This window comes from Solenopsis invicta, chromosome 11 (assembly GCF_016802725.1).
Source record: "Solenopsis invicta isolate M01_SB chromosome 11, UNIL_Sinv_3.0, whole genome shotgun sequence".
Classification (NCBI taxonomy): domain Eukaryota; kingdom Metazoa; phylum Arthropoda; class Insecta; order Hymenoptera; family Formicidae; genus Solenopsis; species Solenopsis invicta.
This window is the reverse complement of record NC_052674.1, coordinates 12,365,367-12,386,895: the sequence shown is the minus strand read 5'-3', so window position 1 is coordinate 12,386,895 and position 21,529 is coordinate 12,365,367. Positions and strand designations below refer to the sequence as shown.

At 35.4% G+C, this 21,529-nt stretch overlaps 1 protein-coding gene and 1 long non-coding RNA gene across 2 annotated transcripts in view; one reads left to right on the top strand and one right to left on the bottom strand.

Annotated features, from left to right (window-relative positions):
* The window catches only part of LOC105204513, a 44,518-nt gene extending 23,847 nt beyond the window's left edge, over window positions 1-20,671 (top strand). Inside the window, exons 5-8 of the mRNA XM_011173602.3 lie at window positions 13,449-13,652; window positions 15,756-15,945; window positions 16,017-16,321; window positions 17,893-20,671. Coding sequence (XP_011171904.1) covers window positions 13,449-13,652; window positions 15,756-15,945; window positions 16,017-16,321; window positions 17,893-18,456 — 1,263 coding nt within the window. The 3' untranslated portion in view covers window positions 18,457-20,671. The remainder of the gene's footprint in view (window positions 1-13,448; window positions 13,653-15,755; window positions 15,946-16,016; window positions 16,322-17,892) is intronic.
* On the bottom strand, window positions 13,540-14,550 carry LOC120359031. Its single transcript, XR_005575924.1, has 2 exons — window positions 13,903-14,550; window positions 13,540-13,819 (listed from the first exon to the last, which is right to left on the bottom strand). It is a non-coding gene; the product is annotated as an uncharacterized LOC120359031 (long non-coding RNA).
* Window positions 20,672-21,529: the final 858 nt, after the last annotated feature.

Sequence of the window (21,529 nt, the reverse complement as noted above, 5' to 3'; positions counted from 1 at the left end):
AATTTAATTTTGAAACATAAATTCTAAATGAATATAATGTACTTGTTAATTAAACATTGTAAATGCTAACTTTACCAAAGAAATATGCTTTTCGAAGTTTCAAAATGTTACATCTTTTGTGTTAATTCTTTCCTACATTATTTGTTCTTTATACACAAGCCATACCTAGCATATTCATTATAATCAAATTGTTGGAGTATTTATTTTTTACAACGAATACACTTAATTATTTTCATCGAAATATAATTGGGATATAAAATTAAAAGCTGATCAGCTCTTACATAGAATATTAAATAGCATTAATATTCTTGAGAAATAATATATACATGTATCAAGCTACGTGCTTAGAGCCTAATGTGGCATATTAAGCGCATGGAGAGCAAAACGATAGATGTCTTTATCAGCACTACAGAGCTTCATCCGAACAAACAATTCTTCAGCGACATACTTCTGATAGCTAGACAGATATGTGCCACCTGTCCGCTTTTCCTCATTAATCTTTTTTAAGTGACAGTCTCGCGTCATATAACTGACCGAATCTTTCTCCACTACCATCGTCGTAGACGTCGTCGTCATCTCGCTGCTCGGCTCGCGATTACAATGTTGCGCTGCGGCAGCAGCGGCGGCGGCGGCGGCGGCGGCGGGTATCTCGCGCGCGAGATCCATGCATTCGGCTCGCGCGATTCCCCGGGCGTTTATCCGTGCCGATCGCGCCCGTACGCCGCGCCGCGCCGCGCCGCGCCGCGCCGGTTCGGCCATATATTTGTCCATCGGTGTGCATCGCTTTAACCACCCGTTTATTCGGCCGCACGTCCATGCACCCGTCTTTCTGACCATGCGCGTGGGCCCGCTCGGTCCGTCGGACCGAACCCGCTCTCGCCGCGTTGTATCGTGTCCGCGGGGTGGCTGACCTAACCAAAGGGGTCGTTGCACCCGTGTGCGCCTGGGTCCGCTTTCACCCCACCACCTCTTCCTCTCTTTCTCTATACTTCTTCTGGTCAGCTTCGCGTGCGCGCGCGCAAGCAGACCTATCCTCCCGTCAACGTCTTGCTTCCACCATCGCGCGGCGTGTGACGGCCGCTCTTCCTCCTTTCTCCCTCTCTTCTCCTCTTTCGTCCTCGTTTTCTTATTATTATTCTCTTTCTTCCATTCCCCCTCCCCTCCCTCCTCCCGCCCGCACCCTGCTCTTCCTCGCTCTTATCCTACGTATTGTCCATTTCGCTCAAACCCCGGCTGTGTAGCCGGGTCCAAAAGAAATTATAGTTATTTGCCACCGACCCTTTCGGATAGTCGATTATTTCGCGGCAGTCGCTCGTCCCATCACCCTTCCCCCCTCCCCCTCTCTCGCCCTCCCACCCTTCCTATTCTCCTTCTCCCCCTGCACATCCTTTCCTCCCTCCATCTTTGATCGTGATTAAATTATTTCAACTGATGTAGCGAAATGTTATAATAATTAAGTACTATACAAAGATATTGATTTTGACATTATTATATTTTACAGTTGTCCAATAAGACAATTGGTTTAACAGAAATATTTTAGTCCTTCGCGAAAAACTCGGAAATGTGACGTGCAATTAACGAAAAACGTTTGCTGTCCCTCTCCTCCACTTACTTCCTTCTGCCCCTCGTTTTGCTTCTTTCTTCTTCCCCTTCCTCCTGTCCGTTGATTACGAAATTTCTCCATCGCGAGAGAATTAATTCTATCTTTTATAGTACTATGCCCTATATAGAGGCGGATATCCATAAAAGAAGATGAACAAGAAGAACTCTGTTCTTGAAGATAGAACGATGCTTTTATAACGATGCTAAAAATGCTATCAAAGATGTATACAATAGAGAGTCACAAATATCTTATATTAACAGTTTATATTTCGCTATAATATTATACTTTCTAATATTCTCGTATTAAACAATATTAAGAATTAAGCGAGAAATTTTTGTAATTGATAATCTATAAATGACAGAATAAAGAAACGCTGAAAAATTCAGCTTTAATTCGACATATAATTATATAAACTAGAAAAAGAATTTCTAAATTGGACTTTCTTCATCACGTTATAAGTTCATTTTAAAGGAGATAAGATACGGTTGATTTCTAGCAAATGCTTATATAGACGCAGTATCTTGAGTAAAAGCTATCATTGTTGATACAATTGCAGCAATCAGATTTTTGCGAGCTATATTCAAAGAATAATCAACGCGCTATATCATAACGCGCAAATTTAGGTTTTTAGCACGGAACAACGAAGCGCAGTTATCGAATGACGTTGGTGTAAAGTGATAAGGCTCGTTGTTTGCTATACGTTCGCGAGGCGTACCAGACTATGATAGAGATTAGCTTATCTCGACTACGAACCACAAGGAGGTCTCTGTTCATTTGCCAGCACTATGTCAATATTATTTCGTTGACCGCCGTCACATACAAGCGCGAACTCCAAAACTAAACTTTATTCGCAACACACACACACACACACACACACACACACACACACACACACACACACACACACACACACTCTCTCTCTCTCTCTCTCTCTCTCTCATATTTCTAACAAAAAAAGACAACAAGTGTTAAAAATTAGTTTTCCAACGATAACAGTTAATTTACAAAAAAAAAAGAAGAAATTACAAATCACTTTAAAGAAAACGACTATTTTTTAGCCTTTTGTAACAATGCGACATTTAGACAAAATTTTTGTCAACAGATAAATTATAAAACCCACACAGAAAATTCTAGCAACGTTGCAACAATATTTTTAACATTTCTGCAATATTACTGAAACGTTGCAATGTTGCTGCAATATTGCTGAAATGTTCTGTGCTGTATGAGAAAATCATTGTTAAAAATTTGAACTAGTATAAGGGAACCTTCTGACAAAATTTAACTTTTTCGAGGCAGAATTCTGTTTAACCGTTTACAAAGTTGCAAGCAAAATTTGTGCACTTTTGATATTTTTATCTGTCACCACCAGAATAACCAAATATTTCGCTCAATTCTTACAAATGCCAAAATTTCAAACCAGCGCAGTGCATATTTGCTTGCCATAAAAATAGAAAGATGAGACCCAAAGCCGTTGTATGTACCGTTCGTTGAAGTTGCCACTACTTTTTATTTCTCTCTCTCTCTCTCTCTCTCTCTCTCTCTCTCTGTCTCTCTCTCTTTCGCTTTCTCCCTCTGTTTCTCTTTCTGTCTCTGTCTCTGGTACGACTTTTATCATAAAGGTCAAACAAATTCGTGTAGTCAATTCGTATCTTCTATGGCTTTTCCGAAACTACCGTCGGCCATAAATATTGAACTTTCCCAGAGTGATTGACATTAATATGTAAACGTCACAAAAAAAAGAACGCATAATAAATTTATATAATATTAGCAACTTTAATAAATTATTTCATTTTGTTCGATACTTTTGTTTTTAGTTGTAATATTTCTCATTATTTCTTCCTAATAAATGAACGACGTGACATAAAAAAAGCCAAGGTGCAATCAAAATTTTGAAACGCATGCGCAAGCCTTTTTAAATAACACTTAATTAACTCATTGTCAGAAGAGGAAGAAAAAAAACTAATTTTCTCACATTTATGTTTTGCATATCATAAATATCATGAATAATCTCACAACTTTACGATATCTTACGATAGCTTTTATCATGTAGTGCTAACAAAAGAATGTGGCACTTGCAATTGTTAATGTTAAATTTAGAACTATTAAGAATGGAATAAAATGCTACCGCTTTAAATTTCAAAGTAGAAGAAATATAATTTGAAAAATGGATAATTACAAATTACAAATGCTTGGCGGTATTTAACGTAAATATAATCCAGGTATTGTATGGAAATAATCTGACGCATGTAAATTATGTCGGAAGAAGTTCGAAAATCCTTCACGTCAAGGTCGTCATTTTTCTTTCTTCATTAATGCATCAAACATTCAACAATCAATTACCTATGACGCATTAGACCCTGACCTCGACGGCGAAATATCGCGCATAGTCATTGGCTAGCCTTTCACATTTAAATTTCTACTCACGAATGCAAGTGTAATCTTAAATGAGTTTTTTTTTAGAGTCTTCTGAAAGACGAGAGCTCGGTAATATATAATATCAACTATAACATTGATAGTCAAATTTAATGTAAATTAATAAAACTAATCAGAATTATTTCCTGTTTTGTAAAAGAACGTGGTTAACTTGCGAAAGAATATACTGTAAAATTATACGTTAGCCTTTGACACATTTTGATTGCTTTCCAGCAACGGAACACAGTCATACTCGGTGTGACACAGTGTCGACTTTTAGTCGAGACACTGCTTCTGTCGAAACTACACGTATTCGCAGAAAATCGCGCAGAAACCGAGATTAAGAATGTTTGCTAAAAAAAAAGAGAAAAAAACGGTATTCTCTCCATCGATATCGAATGTAAAAATCTGGTATCTATGAAGTGACGTAAAACTGTTACACTTTTAGCATTTTAGCAGTGTGCGACTGCGTCGACCTGCGTTATAGTTGAAAAGCACCGTGTTACACAGTGTCGCTTGTGTACGCAGCTGGAGAGCACTCTTTGTCTATTATTCATTTATGCCTATATCATACTTTAAAATCATACGAGTTAATTTTATTACATGTGCACGCTCTTTTCCCTTTTCTTCCTTTCTCCCTCCTCTCTCTAGTTTAATATTTCTTTGATAATTACACGATGTTTGGCTGGACGACGGTAATTTATTCTACGACTTAATCGACTTAGGCACCGTGGTAATAATACGTAATCAGATTTTAGATTGCTTTAGATGATGAAACAATTCAAGGCCACTTTTATACAGTTCATGGCTATCTATTCGTAAAGCCAAGGTCTGTTGTATAGAGGAGAGACTAGACAATTTTGACCGTCTGGGACCTCTAACGGTATCGTTAAAAGATGCGTCACGAATCGAATATCCACGCTACTTTTAGGTACACAACTAACGCACGTTCCATTCGCTATATACTATTCCGCCCGATCTACTTATCCTCTTCTTCTCTCGCTGTCGTTTCTTTTAATTTTAAACAACTAAGACAATTCCAAAATTAAATAATTACAATTTAGAAAAATGTAGTATTATGTTTCTTGCTTATTTTTTATCATAACGTTCCGTACTTGATGCAGATTTCTCGTAAAAAAGAAATAACTTTAATATGTATCACGCATTTGTAAGAATTTATGCTTATCATACCGTGCGATATTGTGTTTAGATTATAATTTGGAACGACAAAACATTTTTCAATTCAATTATGCTAAGTAAACAAATTTAGTTCTCGTTAAAAGTTAATATTTTTGTACAAAAAAATTAATTACGAACACTGAGAGAAAATTGTTTGGTATTTTCTATTATAATTGCGTAGTAAAATAATTACGAATAGGAGTGCCATTTTTACAATTTTTATTACTGCTATAAAGTTAGTAATGATAACTTTACGTTTATAGTTCTATCAACTGTGCAAAAATTGTACTATAAATTATGAGAATTCCAAATATTAATAAAGTAAAATACCAAGAAATTTTTATGTAGTAAATGCAATCACGATTATAATGCCTAATTATTTTTTTTACATTCACTTACTATTTACATAGCAATAATAACTAGTAGCTTTAATTTGCGTTTCTTTCTCTGATATTATTTTAAAATCAACGGTAGTCACTTAATGAATGATAAAAGTCAAGCTCGCTCTACTTACAAACGTAATCAATAGAAGGTTATGAAGCCAATAATCAGCAAAATTAAAGTCTTTAATGTATAGATATATCATTTATTTTCGAATATATCCAGATAATCTAATTATTGTATTTCAATTCAAACTTTCATTTGCACAGGGTCTTCTTCAGCGAATGTTCGCAACTTACGGTAAAAAAAAAACACGAAACTACGTCTTCCGAGAAAAAGAAACTCTGGGTTTTCTCATACATAAAAGGCATCTCGGAATCAATATCATCTTCGGGGAATAAAAACCAATTTATAATAGGTTACAGATGCCTTAATAAACCAAACAATTTCACCAAGATACACAAGGATATAAACCAACACTGTATTAACAGCAATGTTATCTATAAAATCTGTTGCAAAGATTGCAATGCATCCCATGTTGGGCGAACCAGCAACTGAACACAAGAATAAAAGACAGCACAGAAATAATAAAAAACTAGATTCGAACAAACAATCCGGTCGTCTCGGAATACAATAAACGGTGGCTACACTTTTGATTGGAAAAGGATTTTTTTGACCGAGAACTCAATTATTATAAAAGGCTTATTTCCGAGATGATACAAAAGAACAGAAGAACGGTATTGATTTGAATACAGATACAGAGTTGCTCGATAAATCGTATTTCCTCATACTCGATGTGCCTTCGAAGATGTAAATCTAAAAGTATTTACAAGTCGTTAACCTTCGTATGTATGACTCGCACCTATTGTATACATATCAACACATTATCCACACAGTCTTCTATCAGACTTCGTACAGACGGACTAATATCAAATTATAAAGTATAACTCGCATACATGCATAATTTCGCGCCGCTTAAGATATCCGCCTAGAAACACCTCATTTTTGTATAAAATTATAATCGTATTTACATCGCGGCGAACAGAGCGTTACACACTTATAAATATTTTATTTTCGAATTTTATCTGGCTCTCGTGATTTTTTGACAACCTCATAAATAATCGGCCTCGACCCGTTCTCGCCATCAAACGGAGAATAGATAATGAAGTTTTTTTACACTTGATCACGTTGAAGTTTTGTTGTAACGCACTGGCCCGCATTTTTGGATTTTATTTTATTTATTATAAGATTTTACGTATATATGACGTTATATACTTCCAACGTGATGTGGCCTCTCTTTCTTATTCTGTAATTTAAAAAAACTCAGCAGCGTTTCGTTAGGTTCGCTGTGTCCATGTTAGTGTTAGAATATTTAAAAAATTGCAAAGAAGTTGCAAACATTCGCTGAAGAAGTCTCTGTGCAAGTCGAAAGGTTCGAATTGAAGTAGAATATAATTAGAGTATCCGGATATATTCGAAAATAAATCAAATATCTACACGTTAAAGACGCACTTTAATTTTGCTCGTCATTTCGCCATTGATTTTTGATTATTCAATGATTTATAATACTCGCACTTTCTAGTACCTATAATAACTGATTAAAAAGTCCGATTGAAATGTAAGTATCGACGTATATTGATTATTCATCGATATATTTAAGAGACAGACAGTTGAGCAACTCTCTCATTCTTCATTAGGCGTCTAATGGGCGGAATAAAAATTAACTATCTACAGATCTATCTACGGATAACTGCATATCTGTTTGTCATAAAAGTATTGAAAATAATCGCCCACAAGAATCTTCTGTAAGTAACTTCTATAAGTGTCTTTTAATCCTTCCATTGCGCGATATACTATAGTTTTAATATATCTTATATTGATAATAATATCAGATGGCTTTGAAAAGCACAAGGATGATACACACGATAATTCTTATAAACATTTTTGCCGCTGTAAATGAATTTACTAATGAAATTGCCCTATCGCGTTACATTTTTGAGAAAATTGGATTTCAAGGTATCAAAGAAATGGCATTTTGGGTTATCTCTGAGCTAAAATATCTAAAAAAGATTACGTGATAGGATAATTTTATAAGAGTACTCGCTTTCGCAACGAGCAGAAATACACACATTCATAATGCAGAAAAAGTCAAATTTTGTCGAACATTCTTTTTATCTATAATAATCGAAAATAAATGAAATTCGATACTATATTCAGATTAATTAAAAAAACGTCTTGCAAATCAATTGCGATAATTGATTCCACACAATCAAATTTAATTCTTGTTAAAAATTCACATTTTTGCAAACTAATTACGAAATTAGTGTTATTTAAAAATCCATGATAATTATTTAATGTTTAAACTTTAAAATAAAGATGTATATAATAACAGATTAAAATGTCCGCCGAAATACGCACAATAATTGTTCACATATTCAAGAAAGACAATCAACTCTGGCGCAGTCATTGCGAAATGAAAAAATTATTTGCTGCGTAATATTCATTCATTGTATATATAGAACATTCTCCTATTAATGTCCTCCATTCGTCGTGACCGTCTGCCACCTCTAACGGTGTTAACAAAAAAGACCAGACGCAAAGTGACGAATGTCCTTGAGTGTGCTTAGTACTTGGATATCCGCTAGAAGCGGTGGTCTGACCATGGCTCAATACGAACTCGCTTAGCCTAGGTATATTACAGTCTCACACAAATACACAAGTGGATTTACGTCTGTAGCACGGTCGTTATGTCCGCCAATTTCCTATAACCTGTTGGCTGTATTTTGGAACGATTAGTCTCCATTTCAAAGGCGCGCCCGCGTATCGGAAATCCAATTAATTCTGCGGTTACTTAATTAAAAATTAATTAACGTCGATTAACGACAAGTTCTTATCTATCAAACGCTGTCCAATGTCGATCGCGTTTCGTACTAATAAATTATTACGGTTGTGTTCTAGAGGACTACGTTTTTGTAATAATTTCCTGCGTAAAAATTTGCAGGTGTCACTTTTAAAGGTTACACGTCGATTCACGGGCGTATATAGTCAATTTGTAACGCAATTATTTATTTATTTTTTTTCTAATGATTAACGTACGCAAAAATTATTGATTAATATTGATCCTCGCAATCCTATTTAGTATGTAACATTTGACCGACCAATTTGTGGCAAAGGTGAAAAGCGTATATGAGACACAAGAGTTGGTCGAAACTCATCTATGCGATGTGTTTTTTTGCGACACGTGCCGATGCTTCATATGTAAATAGAAACGATTCGTGGATCAATCTTCATAAACTGGATAGGTTTTTCGACAATTTTTTTTAAAACTTTTATTACAAAAAAAAATCCTTTGAAACAAAAAAAATTTCATTTAACACAAAAAATTATTTACTCAGTGGGTTTTAGTAGCTTATTTATTTGCGGTCGAGTTAAAAAATGTTTTTTAATATTTAAATTGAAACATTTATATAAATAAAATGAAGAATATTTTTTTTTTAATTAATTTAATCTTTTTCTCACAGTTCTAGAAAATATTTAGATTATTTTTGTATTCAAAATAATCAAATCTTTTTTATTTAAAAAACATTTTAAATTAGGTTTAATAATATTATTAGCTCATTTAAAAAATCATTACCTAAGTAAAAAATGTAAAAACATAGTTATATACTTAATATATATTTACTTAAGAACAAGTATTTTTACTTAAGCAGAATAAATGCTTGTATCAAAATATATGATTTTAAGAAAATGTGTAGAAATAAATAATCTATTTTTTACAAAATTCAGCATTCATTATCGAAATATTTTGGTATAGGTTGACCATGATTCCTCTTATTATTTTTTAATACTTTTACTACTTTTCAACGAAATTATAGATTCCAGATTGACTGATCAAGTCATTTTTTTCAACTTTTATAAATTTTATAAAATTTTGTTAGACAAAACGTACTGTGAACGGAAGAAATAATCTGAAGTGCGCTAATTGTAAGTTTGCCGAGTGCGGCAAAACATTCCAGTCAAGTTAGAACAATATATCTGCAACTAGCGATGACAGAAGAAAGTCGTCGCCCAATCAAATTGCTGCATGATTATGTTCTGTCTCATGTAAGCGAGATTGGTCGAAGATACACTATTGAAACTTGAAGGTTTCTCGCACCGGATAGCACCTTCAGATTGTCATTTATTCCGTTCGATGTAGCGCGCTTTGTCCGATAAAAAATTTATAAGAGTGAAGAAAATGGAGTAAAGAATTCATCGCAAGAAAGAACCAGTCTTTCTATCGAGTCGGAATCTATAACTTGCCTGAAAGGTATATGAAAGTATTGAAAAATACTTTAGGATTGCTTTCAGCATTGAACTATACATCGGTATATTCCGCTAACAAATATTAAATTTTCATAGAAAGTTTTAATAGTGGACAATTTGTTTGTAAAAAAAGGGAATCAGGGCTGAATCTCCTGATTTTCCTCGCTAAAATTTCTCGAGCTTGTTTATATTATACATACAGCGACAAAATAGTTTTATTAAAATACCTATCTATAAATTTAAATGCAAATCTATAAAAACAATTTTATTAGCTGATCAAAATAATTACGAAGGACGTTCAAATAAGACAAGTTGTGAAAAAGTTTTGACATTTTAGCAACCAGCTTGATAGCGTCCTAGAACGTCTACCAAAGTTATTTTCAGATCTGCATCGGACTTAACTTTTCGATACTCGAGCAACAAAAAAAAAAAAAAAAAAAAAAACCGTTCTTTCCACGTACAAAAATAGCGATTCTACGTCAATCCGTTTTAGAAAAGAAAAAGGAAAGATCTGTTTTCTGTGTAACGGTCTGTATGCGCATCGAATAAAATTTCCGCCCGGCCTACGCGTAGAGGATGACAGAGCTCGATCTGGGACAGGTGGCTATACGATCTGTGAATGTATCATAGCGTAGAATTTCATCGAATCGACTTAGAGAACGTGCACGCGCGCGCCCAACGACGATAAATAAGCGCTACGCGCTTGTACATACATTGCACGCTCCGCGTATTCGGCGCGTATTTTCAACTGGCATCCGCGAGTACCGAGCCCGGGCCTCGCAATGATACCTGCTCGCTTTGGCTAACGTGACGACCGGTGTGTGTAGCGATCTAACAGAAAAGGAACGGAGAGACGCAGCACAAGAGCAATGCCCCTTGGGTCAGGTTCAGTACCCTTTGGCACAAGGCACTCGGAGAACGACGTAACCGGCATGCATCTGCGCGCGTGTAGGTGAACGCTTACACGCGAACACCTACTTGCATGCGAGATGGCCTTTTCGCGACGCGATAGATAAAAAACTGAACGAGACGTTCCTTTCCTCCCTTCCTCCTCCTCTCTCTCTCTCTCTTTCTCTCTCTTTCTCTCTCACCTCGTCGTATCCCTCTTGCACGCGTTTCGTAAATTGGGACAGCCTCGCGCCCCATCGACTGTAACTAAATCTTCCGTATCCTGCGCGAGTCATTCTCGGTGATCGCCAAAAAATCACTCCGTCCTGCGAGCGCGTCACGGTACTGTTCTTGACTCGGAAAAATTCTCACTTTTGGGAAAAGGAACGGTTCCTTCCGCTCCCTTTCCCTCGCTGTATTTTTCCGTCTTTCTTCCTTTCTTTTAAGATAATGTCACCTTTATTGTCTTTTATCTTAAAAGTTTTAGAGTTTTAATAAGTAATTCAATAAAGTCCGCTATCATCCGCGGTCGTATTTTTCCGCAATCTTGGGGGAAGAAAAATGGAACCGGGTTTTCTCCTTAATTTTATTTTGTCGGAAAATTTAGATCATTAGTATTATATTGTAATCTTGCTTTTTCATATTTTTGAAAGAAACGGAAAAAGTTTTTTTTTTTTATTTTATTCTTCTAGTCACGCTACAAGGCTTTCGAAGTTTGTCGTCAATTTCTATCTCGAAGACAGAAATATGTAACACTGATTTTTTTGACTCATTGGACAAATTGGCACAGATTTCATTTTTGCTAAATTGATTCTTTGTAAATTTCAATAATCGACAAAAGAGAAAATGTATTCTTTTGCAGTTTCCTACGATCTTATGAGTTTTACCCTCGTCAAGATTTCATTTTACGCGCCAAAGTGATGAATGAACTTTCCAGAATCTTGTGAATACTCGTTAGCATCAGAATTATTAAATTATTAATTTAATATTGTGATATTACTTTTCTAGTTCAATCTAAGAGCTACGTTTTAAGACTGGAAGTAACGGCGTGGAGTTTGAAGAATTAGAGAACGTACATAAAATCATATAAGAAATATTAATAAATAATTCAAAATTCAGACAACTTGCTGGTAAAATAACTTTGCTACACTAAAAAAAACTTACTAAAAAAAAAAATTTTCCTTAATTTTAGTAAACCATATATTTGTATAGTACGGCAAACGTATTTTTTTTTAATAAGGAATTGTATTTACTGATTTAAAGAACGTAATACTTTTTTTTAGTAAATTATTCACTAATTATCAAATTTAGTTTATGCAATATAGTAAATGTTTATTGAAATATAAATTTTATCGTTTATAAATTAGTTATTTTCCAATTAATTTCAGAAAATGATTTTTCTATTAAATAAATGATTTATTTATTAAAAGAAATGGTTTTTTTTAATACAATCAATATTTATTATACATAATAATAAATAAAACGTATTTACAACGTTTCGACCGCAGATTTAAATCTTTTTTAAGTGAGTCGGTTGCAATATAGACATTATAATAAATAAATCAAGAAAATACGTCCGACAGTGAGTCCTTGAAGAATCCAAAAATTTGGTACTAAAATTACTATAAGTATCAAAATTAACAAAAATGCTCGCTAAACTTACATATTTCTATTGTCAAAAGTGTGTAAAACAATTAAATTTCGTCAAGGTATTAAAAATTACACAGAACGTCAGCTCAAGTTAAAAGCGCGTATATCACTGTCAAGCGAATAAGTGCAACTAACAGTTTCAAACAAACGGAAAGAAGAACAAACATTAAGTGTACTTTATTATTTTATTACAAATTTAATTTAAATTCTCGGCATTTTCCTGTAGATTTTTATTCTTCTTCATGAAAAACATTTCAGCGCAATCTCTCTCTCTTTGCCCTGCTTCTTTCATAATGTAAAATTCAAGGTGTTGATTAAAATCATGATTATTAATAAGCCGGTGTTTGCTACCCCAACCAAATGGACACTTTCATGTTTCTAAACATCATTTCCCTTAACACGAGTCGCCAAATGTCGTTTCGTTCGTCCGATGTACAACGCATCGCATTCGATGCACTCAAAGCTATACACAATCTCCGTTTTCTTTCCCGCAGCGTTTAAGCCATCTTTTCGCTTCTTTATTAATCTATCTGATTTTTTAGGGACCGTAAGAAATATTTACAATATTATTTGGGCACTTGGATTCTGCTATGATAGGTTTCTCGATCTTCTGTCGATTTCAATTGTATTATATATGTCGCAGGCAAATAGCAATTTTAGGAAAATAGTATCTGACTAGGCAAATAGCATTTGCCAGGTTAGGTTAGGTTAGGTTAGAATAAATTACATAATTTTTGTGTTTTTAAAGCAGGCATTTTGTGTTTTTAATTCTCTACTTTAAATACACAACATGCCTGCTTGAAAAACACAAAAATTCTATAATTATTGGGTTTTTAAAGCAGGCATTTTGTGTTTTAATTCTAAGCTATTTGACCAGGCAAATGCTATTTGCCTAGTCAGATACTATTTTCCTAAAATTGCTATTTGCCTACGACATATACATCGCGATTTTATCTCAACGGCCGTTTCGATGAATGGAAATGTTCGAAACTTTTGCTTTATCGCGTCAACGTATTTCTTTGCGTTTCAGTTGGTGAATGGCCTAGAAGCACCCCGGCGATACATGTGCGAAACGGAGGTGATCGAGGACGTAAATGTTGCCGCGGCGGCGGCCGTGATGGAATACACCACTACCACCACTTCCGGTAATCATACCAGCAAGAACGCGAACGGGAACATCATCACCCTTACGCTCAAGAACAATCATCTTATCGTGGAGACGGAGGAACGTGCGGTACGTTACACAATAATTTCCAGCGTACTGTCGCTGTAAACGAGACGTCGCTCACATAAATCTCTTCGTTTTCTGCCACGTTCATCCTAAGCGACGAGGCCTGTAGTGAAACTCGTCGTCAGTCGGAGTCAGCGATAACCGGGTCAGAAGACTGGCTCGTTTTCAGGCTGTGGGGAGTAGATTCGTAATTATCGAACTTGGCCGACCCTGGTAAGGTCGGAGGTTACCGGGCAATTTTGCCCCCACCTACCGTCCTACTTACGGCCTCGTCTTACTCGTGGAGGCTCGTTCGCGTCGAGGATTCCGTCTCGAAATCCGTCCGTCGAGCCGCTCGTCTCGACCGACACCTACGACGTTTCCTCTTCCTCTCTGACCGCGCTGCATCCTCCGTCCCTCTTCTTCTCCTTCTGCTCCTCCTCCTTCTACCGCCTGTCTCGCACGCTTCCTCATTTTCCACCCCGATCTCTCTAAATGCTCTACTCGCGCTCCGATTCAATCCATTCTTCCCGCGCGTACGTACCTATATAAAGTGCCCCAACTTTCGAACAAGAAAAAGGCGTGGAGCCGATTCGGGTCTGTAACTCGGGCCTGTGGAAAAAAAAGGAAAGAAGAAAAAAAGAAAAAAGATAACGGACTGAGTAGATACGCATGAATTCTCGTGGGAGAATTTGGAACGTTTGGCCGGAATAATAAATTTTGAGTTTAATCGGAGATTTCGTCCTGATTTGAATAAAAAATTCATGTTACACTCTAGTTTTCATTTTTTTTCAATTATTAAACGACGATTATTCTGCATTGAGTAAATAGTGCTTGCCGCACGTCTTACTTTTGCGTATATGAATGTGTATCACTTACTCTTTGATCAATTTCCAAGTTTTAACAGAATTTTATTTTAACTTAATTATTAGAAATAAATGTTCCGAGTGAAAGTTGAATGGCTTGAAGAGTACTTTATAACAGAGATGAAAAAAATTTCTTTTAACTTTAAATTTTCAAAGTTTACTTATAAATTTAAAAAAATTTGTATTAAGTACTGTTATAAAGTACCTTTCAAGCCATTCAACTTTCATTTACATTTTTTTCTATCTCTTATAGTTTCGACAATATTTGCTTCAAAAGAAAAATACTGGTTTTTTCAAAGGGGTGTTTCATCTCCCCCCCCCCCCTAAAACTAAAAACGGATACGTATAAAAAAAATAAGTGTTCCTTATTTTGATCCGTATTACAATATATTAAAAGCTGATCAAAATCAGAGAACATTTCAGTCTCTTTCCAGGGTTAGTTAAAACCTAGAGTAACAAATCCTATTCATTAATGTTTACAAGCATATATACTAAAAAAAAAGTAATAAAAATATAATTGGATATTTATTTTAAGTATGAATTTACACTATCAATTCGAAATAAAATGAATGAGAATATTTATTTAATCACGAAAAATTTATTTATATAATATATAACACAGGGGGCTGAGACACCCCTGACAGACATAAATTAGCGACCTAACCCGACTGCCCTACTGTTGAAGAGACCGTTCACTTTTTTTAAATTTCATTTTATTTCATTTAACCTACCTATTTATTAATTTGATCAATAATACAATTTTGAAATCTTATTGAGGTCTGGGAAACTCAGTGTGTGTATATTTAGAATTAAAATTCTGAATAAAACTTAATTTATTTTATTTTTTAAAAACTCCATAAAATTGAACAGAGTTTTAAAAGTAGATTTTACTTAGCTTTATTGATGTATCTTACTAAATTGATGGATCTTAACTTATGATAGAGACAATTATCAAAAATGTTATATTTCATTATTCCCTATGGTCCAATGTTTTTTCTCGTTTTTATACTCCAACCGGTGCCTGATAATTCTTTTGAAAGGATTTTTGGATTTTCAAAAAATCGAAAAAAATTCTGGTACATTCTTCCAATATTCCAGAATACAATTTCACAATTGTTTCATCTAAAATGTTTTTCACATTTATTTTATTATATGTGTTCGAATTTGAGGCAGAATAATTGTAAATTGGAAATGAGTCTTTCCTGGTTGAATCACGAAGAAATAATGTGTGATATATATTTTGCTATTATTTTGCTCTCAGGTAACAATGGAGGATAACAAGCCCACGTCGAGATACAAGGACAGCGGTTCGTTTGTGGTCGAAGTACCGCCGGATTATGACAAGGAAGAGACGGAGGGTAACAAAGGGTCGTCCAACGATGTGACTACCGGTGTAACCGATCAACAGGCTCTGGTGCACAGGGAGGAAATACCGGACGACAAATCTTCAGGTGATCATTCTCGTGATGCATGTAACCCCCTGTTTTTGTGATTTATTTTTTATTCATCGCTTCTCATACAGGTTTCGAAAATACGCGACTGTTTGGGAGCACCAATACCGGTCTGTCACAGTCAGACCTTTCGATATCCAGTCAAGGTTCGGCCAATCCCAGCTACCGCTACGGTAATCAAGTCGAATACGATTCCGGCCACCTTGGTTACCCCATGTACGGTGGTAGTTACGAATCCGATATGCTATCGAGGAAATTGGAGGGACGATCGAAATGGGTGGAATTCGACAAGTCACCGGATATAGAGAAGATTCTGTTAGATGATTCTAAAAATTTCACTAGTGAAGAGGAGGAGGAAGAGGAGGAGAACAAAAGTGTAAGTAAATAAATAGATTAGTTGGTTTATCCGAACTCTTTTTTTGCGTGCGTATCATTTTATTTCATTGATTTTGATGTAAAAGAAGAATAGACCTCCAAAACAATTGTTGCATTGGCAATTAATAAAATTTATTCTTTCAAGCACGAATTGTTCGCCACGATTTTTTTCTGTTAAAGAGTAAGTTTAATTAAAATTAAAAAAAAACCTATTTTGTTACAAATTTTAAAAAAATGTTATCAATTTATTATTTTGGAGATTTAATTCAGTAAATTAAAATTATTAATATTGAAAAATTTCTTTAATTTCTTTAATATATTAACTTTTTTTAAATTTATTTAACATATTGACATTAATTGAGAATTGAGTTTCCGTAAACAATAAAAAGTATTCGCTCGTTGTTTGCAACGCAATATAATAAAAAATAGCGGTCCGTTACGAGCAATTACTGCCTTGTTAATTAAAAGAAAAAATGTTTCGAGAAATTGTATTAAAATACGTTTCGACTATACTAACGACAAGTCTTCTTCAGGTGTACAATAATTATCCATGAGCATGTTAAAAGTTACAATAATTGTTATTAGAAACCGCTACTTTTTATTACATTGAGTTTCTGTAATTATTTGAATGATTGTCTATAAGAATCAAAATTCTCTCCGGACTGAATTTCTATAGTAGATTTTTATTTTTATTAGTGACAAATCATTTGAACAGATGCACAAGCTGAATTTTCGCTCTTTTAGAACGACGTTTCACTCTATGTGATTTAGAGAGTACCAATGCACTTAAATAACTTGAAATAATCTAGATAAAGATAAGCTAAATTATAAACAAATGTATCTCAGATAAGATCAAGATGATTTAATTTTAATTTAGTTAGATACATTTATAAATAAATATGGTTTGATCTACATAATTTTTAAATAGTAACATTATTGAGCAAAACAATTTAGGATATGAACACAATACGTGTTCACGTTTTTATTTTTAAATCTTTATTACCTAAAAGCAAGTTCTTCAAATAATTTAATTTGGCAAGAAACATTCCTCTTTGAATTTGAATCGATATGCAAATAAAAATCAAAGTTAAAAATTAGAATATCTATTGTAACTCGCATTTTACAATAAGTAAAAAAACTCATTTTAAAAGTTTTAGAGTAATTTATATATTGTACTACTGATCTGTGCAATCTGGACTGCGTTCTGATGTATTAAAAGCCAGCACTAAAAATCTATAGTTTAGTACGTATACTACAGTCTTTCAGTATCAGCAGTAAATTTCGGAATGCAACCCTCGTTACTTTGGAAATTTTTCTGTTAGGTTAACCCAAAGGTCGAACAATATTTCATTTTCGTTATTGTACACCTTATCTCAAATAATTTAAAAAAGATAACACTTCTTTTATCCAAAATAAAGATGGAGATAATACTATATTATTATAATTTAGATAAAGATAAGATGAAGCTACTTCTTTATCTGGATAACGGCAAACGCTAGAAAATATGTATACATATATTAATCGGCTAGAGAAAAGATCCTGGTAATACGGAAAGTGTCCGTTTTCTTTCAGCCGCAATTCTTCGAAAAATCAAAAAATATATCGTCCTTGGAAGACGTTGTCAACGCGGCGATACGGCAGGACTCGTTGGAGATGGACAGTTTCCCGGATGCCGTGCGATCAAATCCGAATCTTCAGGTGAACGGCACAACGCCCAACAAACTCGAGATTATGGAGCAGAAGGCTCTGAGCAACGACTTCATCAACAAGGCAGAGAACAACAAGCCCGTGATAACCGGCGTGCTGCTGAAGGACGACGTTCAGGAGGACGCGTTCCAGGAGCAGCAGCGTAAACTGGGTAACGGCACGCTGACGCCGGAGCACAAGGGGGACAAGACGGCGGTGGCGGTGCGCAAACCGGAAGGCAGCGTCTTCGTGCCGAGTCACAAGCGAGCGGGCAGCATCCCGCCGCGGTTGATCGAGGAGACACTCGAGATGGATCGCAAGAAATCGCTGGACATCTACAACAAGTACAGTCAAATCAAAACGAGCACCAGGGGCATGTTGCCGAGCTTGAGCCCGAAATTCGAGCTGCTGCAGAACGAGGTGAGTCCGATCGAGGAGAAAGAGAGTTAATGCGAGCGCCAATCAAGGAAGAAGCCCCCCTCCCCGGCCCGTCCCGCTTCTCTCGTCATCGTCGTCGTCGTCGTCGTCGCCGCTAGTTGCCCGACTGTGTCGTCGGGACGCAACGTCCTCTGGATAAATTGCAACGAAAGATACTAATCAGGGATTATTGAAAAAAAAAAAAAAAACAAAAACCAAATGCAGCGAACACAGTTAATGGTGTACTAATGGTGTAGGAATTATGTTACTTCGTGTAGCGAATAGGAGTTGGCACAATGGTCGGTCTCATGACTAATCTCTTCGCTGCGCATTCACTTGGCGCGAGACGCGACCGCGCCTCTTGACTGATTTCAGCGGATGACGAAATAATCTCGCAGATTTGAACAGAATAGACGAGTACTTTACGGAACTTGTACGCGACGAGGCGGATTCAACGTGAGAAGTTAACGTTTGACACACAAGCAATTTAATCAAAAGGTAGGAGAGACACGCGCGGTCGCTCCACATGTCGTATAAAGGACACTTTACACGCAATCGCAATAAAATGTTTTTTTTTTCTTTCATGAATATAACGAGAAGTGTAACAATAGATCAGCAGCTGCGTTTTCTAATCGTAATTCAGAAAGTCTCTCATTTCGTCGTATATATACGAATATACAGGGTGATTATTAATGACTGTTCCCACTTTTTACCATAGGAGCACGCATTTGTAATTTCTAATATAATAATATGTTAGAAATACGTATTCGTCATCATGCTCCTATGGTAAAACGTGGAAACAGTCATTAATAATCACCCTGTATACAATAACTTGAAATACAGAAAACAAAATTTGTCTTCAATACGGACCACGCTATTTACTTTCGAGCCGAATGGAAAACTTTTTGCGACCGAAACAAACAAACGATAATAGTTAGTGTTAAGCGTATAATACATGTACCGATTACGAGCTAATCAAAAAAAAAAAGCATTGCAGATAAGAATCTTTTTTCATCGTAACTTCACGTAGACGTAACAGTTCATCACTCAATTTGTGATAGTGACGTAGTCATGTAATTCATGAAATTAACATTAGTGATATTAGGAAATATACATACGTGACACTTGACCTTTTCTGATTTCTATTTCTCTATCTAAGAGCACGTAGTCGCATTTGAAATTTCTTTCGCAAAATCGCGTTAACATTATTTTTTTATTTTCGATGGTAAAATTAATTGCTCGCAAATTAACGTATACATTTTTAAATGTTCGTTAATGCGTTTTAGAAAATAATTTAAAATTTACGACAAAGTGAATTTGTGAATAACAGATAAATCGGTTCCCGAGATAAAAACTCGGTTTGGTTTCTATGTCATTATGATAGCACTAAAAGAATAAAATAAATTAAATAAAATTTAATTCCTAGATAAAATTCATATATGCCTAAAAGTTTCGGTTCGTAACTGCTACAGATTCATTAACATTCTCGATCCAGGATAAGTCACTCGAGTATCGCCGTCATAACAACATTATGTAATCGTAAGTTCCCTTTAGTGTAAGACATTACATTTCCAAACATCCATATTCAGTAAAGCGAGTCAGTGTATACATTATACACATCGAATGTACATGTACATATATAACGAAGTTCACGCGTAATAAAGCACGCACGCATCACGTATGGACACGTGTACATTTAAGCGCGCACACGGTGTTGCAATTTTTTTATTAGCTTCATAGGCGTTTCAGGATGTCAAATCTCGACGCTTAAAACCTAACGATTACGTGGATTCTAGTGCCAAAATAGTTTAAGAAGTTTCGAATCGAATCGACCTGTGTGTCGACGAACGTATTTATCTGTTGTATTATATAACTACGTTGAGAGAGGAGAGCGAAAGAGAGAGAGAGAGAGAGAGAGAGAGAAGGAAACCTTACGTTATTGACATTTCAGATTTTATATGATTACGTTGAATATTGTTAACATTATCGAATGTTGGCTTTACGATGTTTTGCCGTGCATTTCACGACGTGAAATCGAATGTCCTCACCTGTATATACCCAGAGAATATGGCCCTCAGATATCTTCCCAATTTTCCACGAGCACTGTTCTCATCATTGCTATATCTCTGTAACGCACTTTACTCCATAAGGAAATCAAAACAATCTACTTTGGATTGCCTGGACGCTCGTCAAGCGCGAGCAACGAGTACATTTTCGCAACGAGACGGGTATAAATGGGTCAAGACAGTAAAAAAATGTTTCCTGTCCATTATTAAACGTTTGATCATCTCCTTCTGAGATGCGACCGAAGTTCGTCGATCACGTTCGAAATGCTTGAGCCGACGCAGCGACGTTGAAATTACAAGAATTAAAGTATCGGTATGTGTTTCGATAACCCCCCCAGCCTACAGCTTATACACAGTGAGGGACGTATCGGTATTTAAATGAGACTTGGGTCTTTAGCGTGCGATCTTTATTTTCCTGCGGGTTGGAAACTACGTTCTTCATCTCTATCATTCGATAGTGAATATTGGTGCTTCTCATCCACGTACCCTGCGACCGGAAATGAGACCTAGTGGCAAATCTTCGAACGTGATCGTTACCGCACCGTTGAAGAGAGGAAGCTTTTATTTTCTCTAAATATATAAAAGTCTCTATTGCGATATAAGATAATTGCCGATAGAGCATGATTTAGAGGATTATCGTAGATTTAGAGTCGAAGTGTATTACAACTGCGAAAGTAGAAGTCGTCCGAATACATAAATGCAATATCGAGGAGGAGCGAGGCAGGAAGTGTTACGGTAGTGATCGATTTAATTGCACATTATATTTTATCTCTCCATAAGATTATTATCTTAATACCGTTAAAACGTGCGTTAAGGATTTGCCGTGTTTTCTAAAAATGTGAAACATGAGCTTTCACACGATCGGGCTGGTACGATCATACGAAATTGTTTGCTTATACAAATTTTAAAGAAAACACATGTACTTAACACTATTACATATTATATATATATATAGTTTTGACTTTCAGAAATTTAAAATTATATATTATACATTCTATACATATATATATTATATATTTTTGTTCTACATTTATATAATA